Raw genomic sequence first — 17463 nt, 5'->3', positions numbered from 1 at the left:
ACTGTGAGGGTGGTGAGGCACTGGCCCAGGCTGCCCAGAGAAGCTGTGGATGCCCCATCCCTGGAGGTGTTCAAGGCCAGGCTGGATGGGGCTTTGAGCAGCCTGGTCTAGTGGGAGGTGTCCCTGCCCAGGGCAGGGGGTTGGAACTAGGTGATCTTTAAGGTCCCTTCCAGCCCAAACCCCTCTATGATTCTGTAGGTGACACAGGCTAACTAGGTAGGTGAAACTGGTACTAGGTGGGTGAAACTGGGCTCTATAGGCTATCTCTAGTTACTGTACTCCTCTGCAAGGAGGAGTGAGGAGACCATCAGTATATTTCTGGTTTATAACTGCCCATCTTTCTCTCCACTGACTACAAAGAGGTGTTGAGTGAAGCTTATTTTACTAGTTTAAATCTGGTCTTTTTGAATTTCCCTTTATGTCATCTGTTACACCAACTGCTGTCAAATCTGAGCCCATCTTGGCGGTATAGAGATTTAAAAATAAACAAAAAATAGTTTAAGAATTGTCTTGTAATACTTCGTATTCAAGTTCTTTTCAACTTCGGTCTTTTCCCTTCTGGCAGCACCAGAACGAAAGGATTCTCTCCTGGGTAGCCCAGATGTCATTGATACCGCTCCAAGAAGAAAGCGAAGACAAAGAACAGCAATGCCTGCTGGGACAGGGGCTAAGATGGCTACTTATGAGACAGAACTGCCAGCCAAGGAAAAGTAAGCAGTTTTCAAATGTATTGAAATGTTTTTGTATCTGTAGATGTTGGAGGGTTTGTGGTTTTTTGTCTTTTCTTGTGCAGTTTTATATTTCAGACTGAGTACTGTTATGTTGCATTCTGTATAGTCATTTCCAGTCTTTTTACCCAACTTTGAATAGATGTGAATGATTAAATTGTCAGGGCCAATGACTTGCTGATTTTAATACACCTCTAAAGTGAGAATTGTAAAATTCTTTTCTTTAATTAACTTGGATAAATTTAAGCAAATAGATTGAAGCCTACTAAAATGATGTTCTATATGTTACCGTATAACCCTGCAGGCAAAGACGGATGTATTTATAGCAAGTGTCAAACTAAGATGGACGGCTTCAGCTGAGTTGTGTCACAGAAAGTAGTAGCATTACGAGTGTCTTTTTTCACGGTGAGGGTGGTCTGACACAGGAACAGGTCCTCCAGGGAGGTTGTGGAGTCTCCGTCTGTGGAAACAGTCAAAACCCAATCAGGCCTGGTCCTGAACAACCTGCTCTGGTTGAGGAGGGACGTCGGGCTGGGCAATCCCCAGAGGTCCCTTCCAACCTCACCATCCTGTGGGTCTGTCTTTGTAATTTCAGTGGAAATTAATTCACAATACCATTTTTAATAGACCACAATAGATTTCTTTTGTGGGAAGAAAAAAGAATTCACTCTTAAATACGAGGGGGTCAGAATTTGTAACAATAAAAGTCTTTTTCTTCTTTATGTCGCTCTTGTCTTTTGGAAATATTTTCACATGATCTGGGACATGCTTACTTATGCATAGAGTTACCTTGGAGCTGCAATATGATTGGTGGTATTTTCTTCAAAAGCTGATCTTTTTTTTAAGATCTATGGTAAGTTAGATTTGATAATTCTTATTTTCCAATTTTATCTGTAATATCCAAAGGATAATAAACTGTTTAAACAGACATGGGCACAAGTAGACTGCAAAGACATTTCCTTTGATTAGCAAAGATTTCTGCTTAAATCAGCAGGAGAATTACTTATTTTGACATAAAAGATTGTGCCTTGATGCTAGCTAGGAACATTTAAACTCACAAGCCTGTTTCATTAGCAAAAAAAAAAATTGTATTATTTTTAGAATGGTCTAGAAAAATGTCAAATTCTGCTCTTCCGTTCTTTTAGAGTCTAGTATATTACAATGAACAATGGTCTTTCCCCATCATATGTAGTCAGTTTGATTTTGAGAGTCTGGCTCTGTTTGCCTGAAATACAGTTTCACTCTTTTTAGTATTGATTGTGGAAGGAAAGCCTACGGAGGCAAATGGTTGCAAAGGAGAATATAGAGGCCTTGGGCAGAGTAATCCTCAGTGTATGAATATCTGAGTCCTGTGTGTAGGGGAGGGACTAAGAGGATATTGATATTTTTGTTTTAATTCCTTTAAGTAAGGCAAATTTTAGGAAATACAGAGCAACATTATGTTTTTCGTACTGTGCGAAGCATTTCTAATGTGCTTAAAGAATCAAGTCGGAGCTGAATCTGAAGAGTGACTCTTCTTCTTGGCTATAATATAATTAGTCATATTTTAAGGCTTACCATATGGAACATCCATTCTATCAGTCTCTATCCTTGTTTTTCTTTTTGCATATAAGTATTTATGAAGTGTATTGTAAACAACAGCTTTGCACTGCAGGTCACAACATTGCTTGGCATGCGACATGCCTCCCAGTACCGTGGAGGTGTATCTGACAGTGAAAGATCCACGTTCCTCTGTGGTCCCGTCTTGACTTCAGAAATCAAATGCGATGTTGCTCGATACTGGAATATGTTTTTTAATCCTTTCTTTAGTTAAAAATATAGTGTCGGTGCTAATTCTTTGATCAGATAAGAAGATACTAGACCTCTCCATTTACCTGGAACATTACAAAAGCAGAACTGTAATAATTTCCATTTTGCTGATTATTTTTCTCAGCAACCCTGCATAGTTCTTGGGTTTTGAACTTCATTTTAAGGCTTTTTCCAGCTGCTAATCAAGCTTTCAGACAATTTGCTAGGTTAATAATCTTCACTTCTCTTCAGCCGGTCAAAAGTAGGGAAATGTAGAATTTGTATCATAATCCAGTTCACAAATACAGATGTTTCTTTTTATGAAGCCTCTTCAGTGATTTGTACGGATGGAAGACTAGATCCTACATGGTGTGAAAGGCTTTATCTTAAGCTGATGGTACACTGGGGTCCTGCCCAAAATGTTTTCCAGTATTGTGTCACTTAGCAAAAAATTACTAACCCAAGCAAACCACCCCAGCCTGCGGGGGCAGCGGGGAGGCGGAGGGAAGTTAACCTCTAAATTCCTTCACCTTTGGAAATGCTCCATCACAAATATGGAAGATGTACAGCCCTTGAAAGCATGTCGTGCTTTTCTGTTTGGCAGGAGGATCAAATGACAGATTGCGATCACATTTGCAAATGCACGAATGAATCCTTATTTCTGAGCTCTCCTGCACAGACCTGCAGAAAGATTTGGTTCTTTACTCATAATGTAAATACTTTAAGGTGCTATCACATAAAATCTTATTCCGCAGTTCTTGCTTTAACAAACTATAGCTTATTTGGAATTATTTTCCATTTGCAAGTTTTGCTGACAACATCAGTGCTTGTTTCATGTTTGCCAGGCAGTGAAAGGGCAGTTTCAAACCAAATATCAAGAGGATAATGCTGTCTTTATATTGTTGCATTGTAAGTCGGTTGATACAAGATCCTAAATCAGAAGAAAAAATACCTCTTTACTGAAGGAAAGCATCCAAGTTTCTCTTTTCATTTTGGCTTTCAGATACTTTTTTTTTGAAAACACAGTCATTGTTATCACATAATAGGAATTATATCTTAACTTTTATATGTTCCTCCTAAGATTTTAAAGTATGGTAAGAAAGTACCATTTATGCTTAAAGTTAATAGCGTCTAAAGTAAATACTGAGTCATGAAAAATGAACGGATTTTATTTCCGCAAATATTTTAGATTTATGGGTGTTGAGGCTAGTTATGTAGCAATTCTCTAGCCCTTTGGAATGAAAATATATTCTTAAATTTGACCAAGAATACTGAGAAGAATGCAAATAAAAATTTGTTTAACACAGAAATTGGAGTAAAAGGAGTACTGCCTTTCTGATGCTTTGTGTGGGGGTGCAGCAGCAGGAAGAGGAGTTGAATTGTATTTATCTATATAGACATCTAGTATTACTGTGACGATTTATTCAAGACTAAATCAACATTTTTAATGAAACTTGGAAATGGTGCTTTGGATAATATTAAGCTTAGAGAAAGCAGTATAGACATGAGATCAGCAAAGAACTGAACTAGGATTTGTGGAACAAGGTTTGTCAAATGAACTGTTGAATTATTTGCTGAGATAAAGGTGTTCTTTAGGTTGAAGTAGAAATTCAGAATAAGTAGTTGGTCAGCAAACTGCCGAGATTCAGGTTTATCCAGCTCTTCAGCAGGTTGTTTTTAGGATCTGAGATATCCAATGAAAGGAAATGCTTCTTTAGGCAGACACATCTTACTTGTAGTTGATAACAGTTAAACTATGGCTTGCAATTTACACATTTTTAAAATGTGACAAAGGATGGTTCTTACAGTTCAAAACATGATTGAGTCAGGAAGAGAAATGAAATTATTCTGATTCCAGTAAACTGTGACGGTATTGGTGGAGCTTTACTGTAACGTAATATCTGGCAATTTCCTAAGGTGCAAAGCAGAGATAATATGTAAGTCAAGTTAAGATGCAAATTCTACTTTTCATAATTTGCATTTCATACTCAGAGGAGAAAAATTAATAAGAGCAATCCTAACCCACGGTTAGAAATTATGCTTATTGATGCATTACCCAAATCTCTCAGGGGACTGCATATGAATAACACTATTAGCTATGTAGAATATGCATTCAATATAGAGGCTTAAGTGTATGGCCTGTCAGGATGAATCTTATAAGTAATTGGATGTTTCTATAATAGTTTCACTTTAAAAGTACTGGAACCTGTTTGAGGGAAGATAGTACCCACTGGAGATGACAATTTTTTTGTATAGAATTTTATAAATTAAGCATGGTCATTGAATACAGAGTACTTTGTGTAGCTTGTACAATCTGTAGTCACAGAGTACAGTGGAACCCAACCAGTGCTGGAGTCTGTGTAACTAAAACAAAAGTAAATCAGGAAGAAGCTTCCTTTTTTAGTACAGCTTACAACTATTACTTTGTTTCCACGAGTAGAAATCTGTCTTTCTGCTTTGGTTTATCAAAATTGTTTTTATTTAAATACGTACGAAAAACAAAACCTTTTTTTCTGTCTGTCTGTTATTTCTTACTAATAAAGGATCTAATTTTATGGTCCTCATTCACACATGGGTTTCCTAAGAGGAAGACTCTACTGATAAGACTCAAAATTTCTTTAAGTTATTCTGTGTGTTTCAAAATGTAATCCATTCTGGCTGCTGTATATTGTTTATAATTTCTTTGCTATTGAATGTGTGCATACTATTGAGGTTATGTACAATTACAAAAGTGGTTTGGGGGAAAGCCTCTTAAATACAGGAAAAATCTTATTATGGATGCAAATATGCTGGATTCTCCTGAGAACAAAAGTAGAGACACCCAAAAAATGTTACTACAGAGGAAATGCTTCACAATTCTGGGAAGCAAGTGTTAAGAAGTACTTTTAATTTAGTTGACTGAGAAATAACAGGTATTATTTGCTTGTCTTTTCCATAAAGAAATACATGTTTACATCAGGCACTGTGACTCTGACTTATCAGTTATTCTGCATTTGTACATTTGATGTAGCTGTTACTGTCTTCTTCTTATTATTATTATATTGAAATTTGACTTTTGCTGGCTTGATACTTCTTGCTTGATTGATAAAACTGAGTGAGTCAGAATCAGGCCTACATTTCAATTGAAAGAAAGAAAGGCTTTCCTTTCACTTCAGCATATTTGATTTTGCTGAAATGTTGAGATGCAGTCACAGCCCCACTGAATTTGATAGGATTTTTGCCACCAGTAATTTAAATCTTTCTTTTTTATGTACGAATGCTGCTTTTTCAGAGCGAAAAGTGCTCAACATATACCAAGGAGTCCTCAGAAACATCTGTATGAAGTAAAAAAAAAGGTATTCAGATTGCTGACTGGGTATTTGAAAGTGCCAGGAGTTGCCAGGGGGTGTTTTGTGCCACCTGCATCTCCATCACCTGCTCCAACAGAGGAGGCCAAAGAGAGAATATATTTTTTGCTTTAAATACGATTGTTAACGGTCCTCACACTCAGTGTTTGGTCTTGACTTAAGGTCCTGATTAAAGTTAGTCACGCGTGTAATTGCGGGTAGAATCAGCTGCCTAGTTTTTGCTTGTTAATGATAAGTGTGGGGTTTTTTATTTTCATACTTTCATCTCTTTCTGATCCTTCAAAAGGTTTTCACAGTCTTCCTAGGTGTATGTCATTTATTTGAAAAGATAGGTCTTAGAGTTATATTCCAACACTGTAATAAGCTGGACTTGTCTTTCTTTTGATAACCTTCTACCCCTTTAAAAGCTCTCAGAGCCTGTGGTGTGCCAGGAATCCCCTGGGGATCATCTCTCTGCATTTGTTTAATTTATTGCTTGCGGTCTGCATTTTTAAAGTCCTAATGCAAGGTTTGTTTAAAGTGTGGTTTGCCACCACCAGTGATTCAGGTAGCAAAAACATCGATCGGTCCTGGAATTTGGCGTTCTCAGAGGGTTACACATAGACATCGGTATTACCGTCTCACACAAGTAATTCTTTCTCGTAGAGGTTTAACCAAGTGAAATTTGGATTCCACTGAAAACGATACCATAACCTTCCATGGTCCAGGGGGGGTATAAAGTTTACACCACCGTTACCAACTTTTAAAAAAAAAGTTATATTTGAGAGTTCATGTTGACACGTCGCTTTTTTATTCATCAAGTGTATTTGTTTAGGACAATTGGGGAGAACTTGCCGAGCCTTGCATGGTGTGATCTGTGGCATGATCACTTGTATATCAGTGGTCACAGGTGTGTCCGTGAGTCAATGTCGTGTCTGTCTACCAGAGAGCTAAGCTCATTCCTGCCATAATAACTCTACGGAATGCAATGTTTAGAAAGTTTTTGATAATTAACTCATTCAGGCTGGAATATAAACAGGTTAGGAACTCTGTTAGAAGTGGGCAGTCAGGTTCATTTAAGAATCTAATGTGAGAATCAAAACAATTTCTTTAAAAATAGCTGAATTAAGTCCTTTTTATGTTTCATTCATGCTTAACGTTTGCTTACTTTTTGCATGGTTTCTTTCTTTCCCTGTTTGCCCTGACATTTGCAGCAGCAGTCAGTCACCGGTTGTACCAGACAGACATGGTTTTGACTCAACTGTGCAAATATTAAAAGTTCTGCTATAAGTTTGTGTGGCCCGATGGGGGCTTTGATAAGCTGCACTCCTCTCCTGAGCAGTCACCTGTGAATATTTAAGGTTGCATGAGGTCAAAGTAGAAAGAAGAGATGCGTTCAATACTTGTGTTACGTGACTTATGGCTGTACAAAAATGGGATGTCATCAGAGGGGGAAAGGACAGAAGCCTTTGATTACAGCGCACAGCAATATTTGCAAAAAAAGGAAAAAAAAAAGTTGGAAAAAATCTAAAGTAATTCCATATTCAACTGGAATGAATAATGCAGAAATAAATACAGCACAGTATAGCTGCCTTTCTCTTGGTGGCACCCTGGCTGTCCGTGCAGCGAGTGTCTTTGTTTTAACTGAGCAGTGGATAATTAGGCTTCCCCCATCCATGTGGGAAAGGGTGATTTATTTCCATGGAAAGTGCAAGGAATTGTTATCTGCAATCACCATTTCTCCTGACTCCCCAGGGAAAGATGGGAAAATATGAAGGCTTGAAAGCCCGGGGCAGGGAAAAATGAATATCGTCTGCTGACCTCCGAGGCCGCAATTTCTCCTGAGCAAAGTCACTCAGCTCTCTAGTTTGTAGCACATCTCACCAATTTTTGTCACTAGTAATAGCCTAATAATTGACTGCTGATGGAGAAGTTATTACTCTGTGAGAATGACAGGATGGTACCCTGTGTTTTCTCAGGGCATGTTCTTTAGAGCAGGATTTTATTGCTGTGACAAATCTGGTGAGATATATGTCTCAAATGATTAATCTATAATGTATTTCAGTGGAACTGGTAGCTGTGACATTATAAGAGGATCGCTTAAAACATTGAAGCAATATCTTCTTACATCATCTTTCTGGTAAATTTTTGGTTGTTTCTTCCTTTGCCTTTCTAGCAATGCTTTTTTGATAGAATGACGTTTTAACTAGATTTCATATTTTAAGCCCAACTTACCTAAGTTGTGGGTTGGTATAGTTTAATTTATCACACTGTGGATTAGTTTCATTAAATACCGTGATCCTGGCTGGGGTATTTTAATGTGGGAGGCGAAAGAATTGCTCCTCAGGAGTAAATTACAGTAAGAAGGAGGAAAGACTGTGTGTGGTTGAGCTAACCGGCAGTGCTGGAATATTTGTTGGCTTTTGATGTAAACCAGGCTACAGTATTTTCAGTCTTCTAGGGGGAAGGGTGGGAAGTAAGAAAAGGAGATTGCATTAAAAACAACAAAGGCAGCAATATTTTAAAATTCCTTGTACATCCTGTGATTAGTGTACAGCGGCGATGTGCACTCTCTTTCTGAACACTCCTGTAAAGGGCTCTTGATGATGGTGTAAATTAAACTTCCATTTCCTAAAACAGCTCTTCAGGCAGAATTATTTTCACATTACTTTTAATAGGAAGAAGCAGGTAACATAGATGCCTAAGATTTTGATTGTACGTGTTGGCAGGAGATTAAGACTAGAGTGGTGTAACCATGCTTGCCAGCTCAGTCCTGATGTCAAAGATAGACAGCACAGAAGAAAATGAAATGAAAGCTTAGCTATAGTAATGAGACAAAGCTGCTGCAAATATCTGTTTTTAGTGTTCTTTAGACTGATCATGAAGTATGTCTTCGTTACTGGATTAAATTAGAGTATTCCATGTAGCACAACTGTCTGTGAAGACCAGTAATCCCTTAACTCATTATGGACCCCAGGAAACATTCTGGAGAAAATCCCATACACAAAAATACACTAAAACTCAGGATTTGGGAAGTGATTTCACAAACACCTGCAAATTCTCCTGCTTCTTTGAGATGATTGCTCAGCTTTTGCTCAGTTCAGTGCACTTTTCAAAAGTCAGATTCACTGCATGAAACTATTAATAATTCTAGTTTTATTTGTATTTGTCCTTTTCCTGTACTTAACTTTTTACCAATGAATCATCCTTTCTTCCTCCCTCTGCCCCTCCACCCCAAAAACGTCCCGAAAAAGCTGCCATTTAGAGTTAGCAACAATTTTCAATTTCTTACTGCTACAATAACTGATTAATTCTCTGTATAAAAACCACAGAACTAAATCCATGGAACTTATTTTTTCCAATAGTGACTTTGCTCCTCAAACAGTGAAGGTTGTGTCTAGATTGCTTTTTTTTTTTTCCCCACCTGCTTAATTTCACTGGTTATTGTTGACTGCGAAGACCTACATCCAGCCAGTAAGAAGTATTATATCAGACTTAGGTGAGCTGCTAGACCTCCTGTATATAATGTATAATACAGAGTACATGCAGTAACATTTTCCGTGGCTTTCTCTCCATCTCCTTTTATGTCTTTTATGGCAGGCTTGTTAGATTTACAGTTTCATACTTGCCAAGGATGCTGTTGAAACTTGAGTAAGATGCAGATACCAGGACATTTTTTGTTCCAGAATGCTTGAAATCTAGTGCGAAAACGTAGAAAAACCAAGGGGGAAAGGACTCCAAGTAAACAGACTTGTGCTGAGTTTGTTTTACTCCTGTACCTTCTGCCTCATGAAGCAGGTTGATCTTTCAAAGTGGCTGGGAGAGGGAGCAAGAAAAGGCCTCGAGCGGAGTACAGAAAAGGGTGAGAGATGGCACTGGGCACATTACTGACCAGCCAGATGAGAGGGAATGTGGTGAGAGGCACCGATTTGTGCGCTTGTTTTCCTGTTAATCACATCTACATGTTTCCCCAAAGCAGTACATTAAGCACTTGAAGCCCATGACAATGGATTTTCAATAATATTTAGAGCGTCCCCAAATCTGGTCTGTCTGGATAAATATTCATTAATTTATACACTGTGACTAATACGTACGGTATGAGCAAATGCACTTTCATGGTCGGTTGAGAGGACTCATCTGTTTCTGTCAACTTGTATCAGGACTCAGCATGACATTAATCAGTATCCTTTTTGATGAGTTCTGCCATCTGTGGGAGGGTGTATGGCACATTCTTATGCATCAGTCTAAAAACTTGTAGAATAAGAGAAAGAGTTGGAAACATTTCACATTATGTCTCTCTTAAAATAATTTAACTACCCTTCCAATCTCCTTGAACGTAAATAAAAACAAGAGCTTATTAGAAGCTGCAGGAAGTACATAATTAGATTAATACAATCCTTGTTTGCATAGAGCACTGCTGGAAGACTTCCATGATTACTTAATAACACTTAAAAAAATCCGTTACTTTATTCAGCTGTCAAACCATTCGTAACCATTTTCATGTAGCTACTGCATCATTCAAGCTTGTACATACGAACAGTAATTTGAAAATTAATTACATGCTTGTGTTTTCTTCGGATTGTTAACTGTATAGCAACTGTTATAAGTGGACTTGGTATAAAAATGAAAGAACCTGTACCACTTATCTAAACATTAGAAAGAGAATTTGACACCAAAGTAAGATCCGCCTGTCAAATTAAAAAATGGTACTTCTAGCCTTGTTTTTCTCTAGAAAAGACAGAGTAAAGAAGGTATTTAAGTTAAGAAAATAATTTGTGAGAAAGTTGTCAAAAAAGGTGGTAATTGTGAAAAAAGGTTGAAAGAAATTTGGTTTAAGTTTTAGAGCATCTATTTCACAGACAGTGCTTTCCTGGATGTAGCAAAAGTTTGGAAAAAAAGATTGATCTTTTTATCCATTTTGAGAAGTTAACCACACACCGCTTAAAATTATCAGGTTCTGAATTATTATTTGGCCACAGGAAGAAAACTGTTATCAACACTTAATTCACATCGCGATCTGCCCTGTTCCACTCCCCAGATTCCTAAGCAACACTTTGGAATATTTTCACAGGGGTTATTTTTTGCTCTTAGAGGAATATGGTACATTATTCATCACTTCAATGTTCCGGTGCAACTCGCTAAACCTTGAAGTTGCACAAGTGTAAAACTGAAGTAAAGTGATGATAAATCATGTCGTTTAGTTTCTAGCAGTGATGTGAACCATCCAGACTATTATTGCTGTTTCCTCCCCGGAGTTGCTCCCTATTAAACTACCTGAACAAAATTCTACTTTTATTAAAGTATCCTGGAAAATTATATATTTTTGTAAATAAACTGCTCAAGCCTTTAGGCTAAAATACACCACTAAATAATAAAACATTTTTACAAATAGTATACCTGCTGGATTTGCTGTTGATCGCAAATAGTGAATTATTTTTCTGCTCAGGTTCTATATCACTGTCAAGCTCTGCTGAAACAACAGGTTAAGAAAGAATCTCTCAGTATGTAAATACTCCCCTTCAGTTATATATCTGTGTAGCTCCAGCATTGTCTGAAAATGTTGAATGAGAACAAAACTCAGATTATACCCAGTTGTCTTGACAAAATCCAAAGTGACAGAATCTGAACAGCTATTTCAGTTAAAGTAAAAACAGATTTGAAAACACAAACGGATCTCCAAATAAAAATAAAATATCATCAGGATATGATGAGTTCCCTGTTGACTCTTTAAATGATTCAAAATACTTTGTAAGCTCAGGATTCAAAGTTTTTAAAAGAGCCAAAAGCATCAACTTTTTTATCAGTGTCACTCAGGGTGCTCCCAGAGCTAGTATACGTAAAACTTCCAAACCAGTATCCTGCAACCAGTCATAATGGTGTGGGAGAGAAGCAAGGGAAAAAACAGGAGCAGAAGGAAGCAAAACAGTCTTTCTACACAATATTCGTGCTATTACCATCAGGATACGTGATGTACTTCCTGAAGCTGGGAGCGACAGTGGTTGTTGGTGGGGCCAATGAGCCACCAATGAGCAAGGTCCTGGTTGTCCCTTTGCGAGCAGGTGATGGCTGATGACTCCAAACACAGATAATACTTACTGATCTGTCTGCGTGTGGGTTCAGGGGTACCGCCACTAGCCAAACAGCATGACCACAGCTCTCATAATATGCCTACAGTCGCACCACATTGACCTTTAGTTGGGTGGTAGCTGAGGGCATGCTATTGGGGAGGTAGGTAATGGACACGGTGGTTTTCCATTTGGGGGGTGAGGAAATTAGAAACATTTATGTATATGGCAGGAAACTTAGAAAAACGATGTCAAGGCACAAAAATAAATGGGGACGGGATTGTAAAAGCTGGAGGGGTTGTAGTGACATGGGACTTAGTGTTAGAGGGAAGGGATATAGAGAGACTGCTCAACTAAGTCTTTATTCACTCTTTTGTGTAGGAACTCTCAGTCTTCTATTTGCTTTCCTACTTTCTCGTATCCAGCTTAAGACTTGAGAGGCATATAATGATGGCCTTCTGCATGCCTGATATGCATCTACACCTTTTCTGCTCTAAATAATTCCAAATCAACCATCACATCTTAGGACAGAAGTATGAATGCCTGTTAGACTGTTTATTCAGTATGTTTCGGTGCAGGATGTTGCCAGAGACCACAATCTTAAGTTCACAGTGTCTCTAATGAAATGATTTGCAAGGTTGAGATGTTTCTGATGCAGTTACCAGGCTAGATTTACAAAAAAGTCAATGTTTCATGTTACCCTAAGACAGTGTTAGCCAGACACTCCTCCTTTTCACAGTTTCTTGCATACCACTCCCAGTTCTGCACTGACTCCTGTGTCCTGATGTGTTCTCCTTTTGGCAAGCTGAAAAGGTACAACTTATGTCTTCATTAGTTCTAACCTTTCTGTTGCTGATGTGCCTTTGCACAGCCAGCTCATTATGTAGATAGGTCATATTGAATATCATAATAGGTGTTATTTGCCTGTGTATCTTCTGATGTTAGCATTTGACTGATCAGAATTTTTACAGCTAACAAGATAAAGACTGCAAAATGACCTGCCTTTTTAGAGCATTTAAAGTGCTTTTCACATGCCTTGAAAATTAGCCCAACTTGCAAATCAGTGGCAAATCTGCTTTAAGAACAAAGTTGAGCCACGCTGAGTGCTTGAGAATAATTTTCCAAACACCATTTGCGCTTCATGATATATCAACTGAAAGATGTATTTCTATTCAGTAGAGAAATAAGTGAGTGGAAAAAAATGCCAATTTGAGGGACATTTGTATTAATAAAGTTCAGTATCAATTTTTATAGATTGTAGAGAGGCTTGAATGTTGTTGACCAGGTAAGTTTCCACATTCTATGCCCTTCAAAGCCTTTCCAATTACTTGAATCTAAGCTGGCTCTTCATATTTTTGTTTCACATCTTCACTTTTTTACTAGACATTCCTGTCTTGAGTAATATTTAATCATGGTATTTAGTTTTAAAGCATTCATCTGGTATTTATTTAAATGCTGTTACCTTAGCACTAAAAAGCTGATTCTTGGTTAGGACTTCCAAATCATTATCATTAAAATTTCTGTCACACCTAAAATTGCAGTCCTTAGCAGGGCACAGACATTCCAAATGTAATTGAGTTCTCTGCTTTTAAATATATTCCTTGGCTGAGTCACGTTGACAAGTGCTTTTCATCCTGAAAACTTTCCAGTTGTTAGACTTAGTCAATTTGACATGGAATTCAGAAAATGAACGAAAGTGGAGCCTAACACTGTCTGCATAAAGGTGCACCTGTGTGTAGGTTAACTCGCCATCACCTGACATCTCCAAATATTATTCTTCCATTGTATGTTCTTACAAAAGTATATTGTCTCCTGTAACACAGTCTCTATTGTCTGCTAGAGCAAAATGTGACTGCCTTAATATATGTGAAGAAACAACAAAGAAATAAGAATTCAGATTGTTTTTCTGAGCAGTTTCACCTAAACATTTAGATATACAAGACGGAAACACAAATATTAAGATGCACAGCTTCAAGTTTTTTATTGGGGCAGCTCATAAGCTTGCCAGTAGCATCTTGGAATAGCTTTTTGGAATCTAGTCTACTCTACTGATGGTGTCGAATTCAGGCAATTACCTCACCTCAGTTTTAGGTCTGGCCCAAGGTAAGCAAGGTTCTGTCTGACAGACATATCAGCCTAAATTTCTTATAGGGTTAATTGACAAAAATAGGTACCTTGGAAGAACTGTGAAGAATAATCTGATTCATCTAGCTTAGATTCAGCACAGTCCCCGTTAGCTGCCACTTAGTCCCTCAGGGGACTCCAGGGAACCAATAGGAAAAGTTAGATTCTTCCATTTGAATATTTGAAAGCTGCCGGAAAACAGGTGTAGTTCAGTCTCTCAGGCTGTGTAGAGTCTAGCATACCAGGGGAGCTGCCTTGCTAGACCTACTGTTGACAAACAGAGAAGGACTAGTGGGAGATGTGGTGGTCGGAGGTCGTCTTGTGTTTAGTGATCATGAAATGGTCAAGTTTTCAATTTGTAGCGATGTAAGGAGGGGAGTTAGCAAAACCTCCACCTCCAAAGTCCGGAGGGCGGACTTTGACTTGTTCAGGACACTGGTTGAGAGAGTCCCTTGGGAGACAGTCCTGAAGGGCAAAGGGCTCCAGGAAGGCTGGATGCTCTTCAAGAAGGAAATCTTAAAGGCTCAGGAGCAGGCTGTCCCCAGGTGTCGCAACTCTAAAGGGCGGGGAAAATGGCCAGTCTGGATGAATAAGGAACTTCTGATGGGACTTAGGAATAAAAGGAGAGTTTACCACCTTTGGAAGAAGGGACAGGCAACTCAGGAGGAGTACAGGGATCCCGTTAGGTTATACAGAAAGAAAATTAGAAAGGCAAAAGCCTAGCTGGAGCTCAACTTGGCCACTGACATTAAGGACAACAAAAAAAATCTTTTATAAATACATCAACAAAAAGAGAGCCAGGGAGAATCTCCATCCCTTACTGGATGCTGGGGGGAAATTTGCAACCAATGATGAGGAGAAGGCTGAGATACTTAATGCCTTCTTTGCCTCTATCTTCAATAGTCAGACCAGCTATCCCCAGGGTGCTCAGCCTCCTGAGCTGGAAGATAAGAATGGAGAGTAGAACAACCCACCCATAATCCAGGAGGAAGTAGTCAATGATCTGCTTCTGCACCTAGATGCACATAAGTCTATGGGGCCGGATGGGATTCACCCAAGAGTACTCAGGGAGCTGGCGGGAGAGCTCACCAAGACTCTGTCCATCATTTTTCAACAATCCTAGTCAACAGGGCAGGTGCCAGATGACTGGAGGGTGGCTAATGTGATGCCCATCTACAAGAAGGGTCGGAAGGAGGATCTGGGGAACTACAGGCCTGTCAGCCTGACCTCGGTACCAGGAAAGATCATGGAGAGGATGATCTTGAGTGAGCTCTCACGGCAAGTGCGGGGCAGCCAAGGGATCAGGGCCAGCCAGCAGGGGTTTAGGAAGGGGAGGTCCTGCTTAACCAACCTGATCTCTGACCATGTGAACCACCTTCTGGTTGCAGAGAAGGCTGTGGACATTGTCTATCTGGACTTTGGTAAGGCCTTTGACACCGTCCCCCACAGCATTCTCCTGGAGAAGCTGGCGAATCATGGCATAGACAAGTGTATTCTTCGCTGGGTTAAAAACTGGCTGGATGGCCGTGCCCAGAGAGTTGTGATTAATGGGGTGAAATCGTCTTGGCGGCCAGTCACCAGTGGTGTCCCTCAGGGCTCAGTTTTGGGGCCGGTTTTGTTTAATATCTTTATCAATGATCTCGATGAGGCGATTGAGTGCACCCTCAGTGAGTTTGCAGACGACACCAAACTAGGTGGGAGTGTTGATCTGCTTGAGGGTAGGGAGGCTCTACAGAGGGATCTGGACAGGCTGGACTGATGGGCCAAGGCCAATGGGATGAGGTTTAATAAGGCCAAGTGCCGGCTTCTGCATTTCGGTCACACCAACCCCAAGCAACGCTACAGGCTTGGGGAAGAGTGGCTGGAAAGCTGCCCGGCAGGAAAGGACCTGGGGGTGCTGGTGGACGGCCAGCTTCACATGAGCCAGCAGTGTGCCCAGGTGGCCAAGAAGGCCAACAGCATTCTGGCTCGTATCAGGAATAGCTTGGCCAGCAGGAGCAGGGAAGTGATGGTGCCTCTGTACTCGGCACTGGTGAGGCCTCACCTCGAGTGCTGTGTTCAGTTCTGGGCCCCTCTGTACAAGAGGGACATTGAAGTGCTGGAGCGTGTCCAGAGGAGAGCGACCAGGCTGGTGAGGGGTCTGGAGACCAGGTCACATGAGGAGAGGCTGAGGGAGCTGGGCATGTTTAGCTTGGAGAAGAGGAGACTGATGGCAGACCTCATTGCCCTCCACAACTACCTGAAAGGAGATTGGAGAGAGGTGGGTGTTGGCCTCTTCTCCCAGGGGAATAATGACAGGACCAGAGGAAATGGTCTGAAGCTGCGGCAGGGGAGGTTTAGATTAGATATTAGGAAGAATGACTTTACTGAAAGAGTGGTCAGGCACTGGAACAGCCTGCCCAGGGAGGTGGTTGAGTCACCATCCCTAGAGGTGTTTAAGAAACGTCCAAGTGTGGCACTTCAGGGCATGCTCTAGTGGCAGAGATTGTAGGAGGTTTCTTTGTGTGTGTATGGTTGGACTCGATAATCTCAAAGGTCCTTTCCAACCATGAAGATTCTATGATTCTATCCTGAGTCTCACTACGCAAGTATTCTCATCTAGAGTTCAGAGAAAAAGGAGGCATTACATGGTGTGATGTCAAGCTTAAAATTAATTTCATTTGACTTCATCTAAATTTCTGAGCTTCTCTAGAAGATTCCAGAGATAATCCTGGATTTTGCCTGATAATTCTAGATTATATCAGTGTAGCTAATGGTAAGTTCCCAAGGAACTTTTCCCAAGGCTGTCTAGGGAGCTGTTTAATCATTTCAGATGCTTGTGAAGTCGGGCATTCCTAGAAACCATGTACACCAAATAGCTATTTTAGTTGCTAATTGGGCTCTTGGTAGACTAAGCTCATCCAGAGGTTTCAAAAATTTTATAAATTAATTTATAGGTTATCAATTCAAATGTATTGAATCATGTTGGTAGTGTGAATCACAATCGAAATAAAAACTTCTGAATGAACATTCGAGATGATTTCTAAGCTTTGATGATAAGATATATAATCTTGGAAGCCTGATACTCTTCATGCTTAGACTCTGTAGCATAAACAAATATGTGAGCACGACATCTCCCTGGACTTCTGTCTTTTTCTTCTCAGAAACAGTAAAATTTAAATTTATACTGCTTCATTCTCCTTCCTTATTTTATATTATTTTCAATACGGTACTGCTTTTATTTTCTCACTCTTCTTCATCTTTCAGCAAAATGAATTCTCCTGCCAGTAACCAAGCTGTCAGATAAATTATAATAAAATTTATATTAAATTGAAAGGGAACTAAAGGAGTAATACACATTAAAGTATAACATAGCAAATCCATTTTCAATCTGTATGTGAAGCTTACATGAGAACTCAGAGATAATACCAACTCGGAAGCTACTGTTTTTAT

General features: G+C 39.5%; 1 protein-coding gene across 5 annotated transcripts in view; it reads left to right on the top strand.

Moving 5' to 3' along the window:
* The window catches only part of XRCC4 (X-ray repair cross complementing 4), a 188459-nt gene that overhangs the window by 121591 nt on the left and 49405 nt on the right, over positions 1–17463 (top strand). For 4 of the 5 annotated variants that reach the window (XM_054186515.1, XM_054186514.1, XM_054186513.1 and 1 more), the window contains exon 7: positions 566–710. In XM_054186515.1, the coding sequence (XP_054042490.1) occupies positions 566–710 (145 nt within the window). Of the gene's footprint in view, positions 1–565; positions 711–1032; positions 1167–17463 lie in introns of those variants that run through there. The other variant, XM_054186517.1, reaches the window with a different exon arrangement.

Source organism: Rissa tridactyla, chromosome Z (assembly GCF_028500815.1).
Source record: "Rissa tridactyla isolate bRisTri1 chromosome Z, bRisTri1.patW.cur.20221130, whole genome shotgun sequence".
Taxonomy (NCBI): Eukaryota; Metazoa; Chordata; class Aves; order Charadriiformes; family Laridae; genus Rissa; species Rissa tridactyla.
The sequence above is the reverse complement of the archived record's forward strand: the minus strand, read 5'-3'. Positions and strand labels throughout refer to the sequence as shown.